Source organism: Amphiura filiformis, chromosome 15 (assembly GCF_039555335.1).
Source record: "Amphiura filiformis chromosome 15, Afil_fr2py, whole genome shotgun sequence".
Classification (NCBI taxonomy): Eukaryota; Metazoa; Echinodermata; class Ophiuroidea; order Amphilepidida; family Amphiuridae; genus Amphiura; species Amphiura filiformis.
This window is the reverse complement of record NC_092642.1, coordinates 16,930,069-16,936,681: the sequence shown is the minus strand read 5'-3', so window position 1 is coordinate 16,936,681 and position 6,613 is coordinate 16,930,069. Positions and strand designations below refer to the sequence as shown.

At 38.0% G+C, this 6,613-nt stretch overlaps 1 protein-coding gene across 1 annotated transcript; it reads right to left on the bottom strand.

The window, feature by feature from the left end:
• Positions 1 to 2,840: 2,840 nt before the first annotated feature.
• Positions 2,841 to 5,000, bottom strand: LOC140170746 (S-crystallin SL11-like). The gene is made up of 3 exons (XM_072193976.1): positions 4,941 to 5,000; positions 3,448 to 3,543; positions 2,841 to 3,008 (listed from the first exon to the last, which is right to left on the bottom strand). Exons 1-3 carry the CDS (start codon positions 4,998 to 5,000, stop codon positions 2,841 to 2,843), a joined length of 324 nt encoding a protein of 107 aa, XP_072050077.1.
• Between the last annotated feature and the right edge of the window lie 1,613 nt (positions 5,001 to 6,613).

Below are 6,613 nucleotides of genomic sequence, written 5' to 3'. Positions count from 1 at the left end.
AAAATGCTTCTTCTGCCACAAATTACATAGTACGATAATGTCACTTACACATATGCATCGGCTATATCCAGTGCCTATAAGTTATTCACAGAATTTGGGTCAAAGGTCATTAAGGGGTCATTTCCGGTCTGAAATCTAAAAATATTCAAAAAATCACTGCTTTTACAAATTACATAGCAGAGTGTTGTCATTAGCACACATGCATTGCTACCAACCAGGGTCTTTGGGATGTTTACAGTTTTGGGTTCAAAGGTCATTAAGGGGTCACTTCCGGTCAAAAACCAAAAATCATCAAATATGTTCATTTTTTTAAATTTCAAAACGTAACCAGACCAGAGTAATATAAACTTCATATATGCATGAGTGTTACCCGATGTATGTACGGTATTTTTATTTTTTGGTCAAAGGTCATTTAGACGTCATTTCCGGTTTTAAGCTAAATAACTTGAAGAATTTTTATCTCCATAACTAAGCATAGTAGATTTTTTTAATTTAAACTGTAACAATGCATTTTCTAAGTGTATATGAGGTTTTTTAATATTGGGGTCAAAGGTCATTAAGGAGGTCAAAACGTCAAATTTGCAAAAAATGTTAAAAATTACGGAAAAGTAGCTGTATCTCAGCCTATGGAAGACGGATAAAGCCCCTACATGCTACAGTGATGCACCATTAATGGTGTGAGATGTCCATATTAGCCGGTCTAAGGTCAAACTTTAAGTTAAGACTGGCATTTCCGGCCCCGGCTAGGTCCAGATCTGTAACCAGATCTAGTTCTTTCTTTCTTTCTTCTGTCAACACTATGATCAGCCATCGTAGCCACATGCTTTCAGGCATGTTGACCATACTTGGTCAGTATAACCGTTTGGTGGTGCCACAGATGTCACATGATCAACTTCCGGTCAAATGTCATCCACTTCCGGTCAATGGCCAAAACTTGGATTTTCACTAAAAATGCTACTCCTCCCACATATTACATAGCATCGTGACGTCACTTACACACATGCATCGCCTATAGCCAGTGTCTAAAAGTCCTTCACAGAAATGGGATCAAAGGTCATTAAGGGGTCACTTCCGGTCAAAAACCTAAATAACTTCAAGAATTTTTATCTCGACAACTAAACAAAGTAGAATTTTAAAATAAAAATTGGAACAATGTATTTTGTCGGTGTACATAAGTTTTTTTTCATTGAGGTCAAAGGTCATTAAGGGGGTCAAAAGGTCAATCATAAATTTTTAAAAAAAATCAAAATTCATGTATAAGTACCGATTAAGCTGAAATTCACCAGGAATATTCCTTATGACTTCCTAAGCACTGTGTAATATTTTTGCAGGGTCAAAAGTAATTAAGGGATCACTTCCGGCTCTAACAGATTCGGGGTCATAACTCATTTGTCACTGCTGGCTGTGCATACTCGCGGTCGCAGGCGAACGCAATCAGATCTCGTTCTTCTTCTGTCAACACTATGATCAGCCATCGTAGCCACATGCTTTCAGGCATGTTGACCATACTTGGTCAGTATAACCGTTTGGTGGTGCCACAGATGTCACATGATCAACTTCCGGTCAAATGTCATCCACTTCCGGTCAATGGCCAAAACTTGGATTTTCACTAAAAATGCTACTCCTCCCACATATTACATAGCACCGTGACGTCACTTACACACATGCATCATCTATAGCCAGTGTCTAAAAGTTATACCACAAAATTGGAATCAAAGGTCATTAAGGGGTCACTTCCGGTAAAAGTCTGAAAAATTTGTAAAAAATATTCAAATCACTGTCTTTACAAATTACATAGCAGAGAGTCGCCATTAGCACACATGCATCGCTATTATCTAGGGTCTTTAGGATGCCTACAGTTTTGGGGTCAAAGGTCATTAAGGGGTTACTTCCGGTCAAAAACCAAAATTATCAAAAAGTTTTAATTTTTTTATCTCAAAATATAAACAAACCAGAGTAATATACCCATCATACATGAATTAGTGTTACATGGTGTATGCATGGTATTTTTTATTTTGGGGGTCAAAGGTCATTAAGGGGTAACTTCCTGTTTTAGCTAAATAACTTCAAGAATTTTTATCTCAACAACTAAACATAGTAGAATTTTTTAATTAAAAGTGGAACAATGCATTTTGTCGTTGTATATAGGGTTTTATTTTCATTGAGGTCAAAGGTCATTAAAAGGGTCAAAAGGTCAATCATAAATTTAAAAAAATCATAATCCATGTATAAGTTCCGATAAAGCTGAAAATTCACCAGGAATATTCCTTATGACATCCTAAGCACTATGTAATATTTTTGCGGGGTCAAAGGTAATTAAGGGATCACTTCCGGTTCTCACAGATTCGGAGTCATAACTCATTTGTCACTGCTGGCTGTGCATCCTCGCGGTCGCAGGCGAACGCAATCAGATCTCGTTTACATTATTGATTTTTATTTAGGGTCAAAGGTTATGAGGGGTCACTTCCGGTGTTAAACAAAATACCTTCTAAAATACCTGGCGGTTGTGCATACTCGCGGTCGCAGGCGACCGCAGTTATATCTAGTTTTCTATTAGTTTCTATTACGCGGTAATAGAGAGTTTGCCAAATGAAGTTTCTTCACCTTCAACTTCTACGGCAACTTTAACATATATCGATTTGTTTTCTTGCAACACGAACGTCTTGCACCAATAGCGCCTTGTCGCCTAAACTCGGGACATGTGTATCAATGGGCGATCAAAAGAATGACATGTTTTTCTAAAAATTAAGGTTAGGTCCGGGGGTTAGGTCAAATCCTACATGTAATGTTCGGCGGGAGTGTCCATCCCTTGTCCATCCCTTTTGTGCATGCAAAGTATCCTAGTTTGGTGTTTCTGGTCTTTTGGCCAGCCAAGCAGCAATCTTGGGTTCTTTAGCCACTTTGTCGTTTATAGACTTCAGTTTGGGATAGCTATCAAGGGTAACACCCGTGACAATGTTAAGGACCCATTCCATGGTTCTGAACAATGCAATGTCCGCCGCTGTGATCTGCAGTAAAATAGAATAGTGACCACTATGTGATACAAAAAAAGTATTTAATTATTTTCTTATTTTCAAGAAGGAACTGTTTAAAAAGGTATGCTTTTCCTATACGTTATTAGTATAATTATGCTGATCTGTAATAGACCATTCCTATAATTGGCACTTTCCTGTCGTTGATGGGGTTATATCGCGTATTATGAAATAACGAAAGCGTGGAGAAGAAGAGTGGCACGTGATTATAAAATATCGAAAGTAAGTGCAAGAAGGGTGTGATATCGATGTTCACCCCATCATCGGCACGAAAGTGCCAATTCTAGGAATGGTTTGTACAAGAAATACTTGACTCAAATGAGTTGGACGTTACGTTCGCCATGTTCGCGTTTATGTCACAATATTCATTAGTTGGTTTATTCATCATAGGCATGATTAGATGGCCAGGCCTTACCGAATCACCTACGAACACATCACCACCAGCGAGCTTCTCGAGAAGGGTAAGCACTGCTGGTATATCCTCTGCTGCAGCTTTCTTCTTCATTTCAGCCTGTAACAAAAATGGTATAAAAATTAGTAATTTGCCGAACCAGAACACCCTAAAATTAATCAAAATTAAGATTTTTGCATTTTTGCACAAGTACAGATATGTTCAATAATGCCTATATTGGACCAATTTAGGCTGCCCGTGATGCCAATATGAAGATTACCGATGGTAAGCCAAGATTGTCCCAATATGGGCAGCAAAATAATGGCGATGCCAAGATTGGCGTTCAAAAACCAACGTTGGGCCAATATATGCATGCTATAGTGGGACCTTTGACGTGACCCCTGAAAAATGGTCCCCTGGTCATAAGGTTTGTTGTCACTAAGTTTCAGCAACATACCCCTTACATATGTCCAGATAATGCAGTTGTAAGATTTTACCCCTTAATGACCTTTGACCCCAATTCTGTGTGTACAGGCTATGGGCACTGGGTATAGCCGATGCATATGTGCAAGTGACGTCATTATGCTATGTAATATCATGGTAATATGTAGCAGAAGAAGCATTTTGAAGGTATTTGGTTATATACCAAAAATGCCCCCTTAATGACCTATGACCCCAAATCTGTGTAGGCATATTAGTCATGGGCACTGGATATAACTGATGCACATCCCTTGCATATGTGCAAATGACGTCATTGTGCTATGTACCATGTGGCAGAAGAAGCATTTTGAAGGTATTTGGTTACATAACTGAAATGACCCCTTAATGACCTTTGATCCCAATAAATCTGTTTACACCCTACGTGCGCTAGATATAGGCGATACATAATGTGCAAGTGACGTAATTGTAGGATGTTGCTTGTGGCAGAAGAAGCATTTTGAAGTTTTTACCAGAAAGAAGCAGAACTAGTGTCAAATGGTGGTCATAGACCACAAACCTAGCTAGGGCGTGTTGGTGTTGTGGAGGTAGCTCACCCATGCAATTAAATATTTCAAAAATGTTCCCCCTGGTTATGAGGTATGGTGTCACCGAGTTTTTAAAAGTCCCGCACTCCTTACAGATGTCCAGAAAATGCAATTCTAAGATTTGACCACAGATAACCTTGAAAACGGAAAATCACGGAAATCGTCAATTTGTAACACGGATTTTAGATGTTGTAACACGGAGAAATCTTGGCTTTACCTTTAAGCACCGTAGTACAATATGACAATTGACTTTTTTTTTATTCCTAGCGTTGAGAGGAACAATTTGAGATATATTACAACATGAGTTTTGGCCCCATGTTCTTCAGAATCATAGGAGGCATATAGAAAAATGGAAATAATTCTAGTTTTATTATTTGAGGTGTAAGGATGCCAAAAAACATTGGGTTCACTATGTACCAAAATGATAATCCCAATAGCGCCATGTACTATTGTCATGATTGTAGCAAGCACAAATTACAAAAGAAGACATGCCTTCTTAGCCTCATCATTTTCGTAATAGATTTTGGTCAAGATCTGCCTGATGTCACTCATCGTTTCCACCACACCATCTATTTGAAGGGTTTCAAGATTATCTTTGCCGTACAATTCTGTTGACGAAATATTTGCAAGCAAATATTATGTACAAATCTTTGGTCTATTTTACCAGACGTGGGTGTCAGACCCCATAAGAATGGGTCAGAGGATGATTTAAGGAAGCCCCATCATGCACTGCAAAAGTGTTATCACTAGAGTTTCAACTGCCACCTGACTTTTCAAATCCCATTGAATTTTGTGCAAAAGATGTTGTTAAAGTTGTGTGTGTGTCATTATTACTTGGTCGATTTCAGAACAAAAGTGATGTATGCATAAAGGATAATTCACACCTTCTGTAGATAACATAAAATGCGAAATCGACCAGCATTTTGAATGTTTTTTATTGCAAATATATCGGTCCAAATTCAAATTTAACCATGCACGTCTATGCAGTGTGCGAGCAGTGGTGTCATGTTCACTCACACAGCTGTGCTAACCGCAAGTCAACACAGTGGCGTGTTGGGTAGTGCTTAAATCATCCTCTGAGAATGGGTCTAGCAGTGATATGCTAGAAAATCCCGTTAGAAAGTGTACTGATGGTGTCTTTTGGTGACACGTACTACTGAAGTGGAGCATTTCTTAGTGACCCACTAAATATTTGGTTTTAGTCTAGACACCAGGTGGTTTTGCCATGCACCATGGGCGTCAATCCCACTTTTAGACAAAATGACCCATTTTTTGTTCTTTTCAGACCCTTTTTAAACAATTTTGGCCGGGTACCCCCCCCCCCCCCAACACACATTTAAAGCTGGATTGACGCCCATGTCACGCACCCAGATGAATTATTTTTCTATCCTATTTCTTCGTACTTAGTCCCTAGTACACAAATTTTGTTGTTCCCAAAACAAAATATTGTCCCATGGGTGGGGGAAAGGTTTTACATGGGGTCAAATTTTTAACTTCATAAAAATGTTTAGACAATTAGACATTACTAATGTATTCCTCTGGTCATAAGGATTCAGAAAATGTATAGTTTTACCAATCTTGGATGTACCGTTCTGGAGTTATTACTAAAAAGGTCAAATGTCAACCGTTGACATCTACTAAGGGTCAAAATTTTAAAACTTGCACCGATTTTGATGAAAACGGTGTCAGACTCTTCGTATTAATAACTCCATGTCCATAAATACACAAGAAATGTATTTATATAAGCTGGGACTATTCTGAAAACCTAAATAATGTTTCAACAGTGGGGTTTCAACACGACACAAATATAGCTATTTTGCTGGACAATACTTCCCGATGCGCATATAATTACATGTATTATGACATTCGTCCCCATTGCACTAAATGTATTGATTCAAAAATGTTTTTGGTACCCGATGTTCTACGGCTTTTTATAAAATATATCGCGGGAAAAGACCAAAGTTGAAAAGAAATGGGGTTTCAAATTGAACTTTGGAATTTGTAAAGTATAAATCACGTTGGATCTAAGGCTGTGCTAACACTTTTCTTTGATAACTTTGACCACAATTTTGAATTTTTTTCAAATATCTTAAGAATACAAGAATCTAAGCTAATTGAACAGACAGTATAGTACCGTAAAAAATTTTAGGGTAGTAATGTAAACT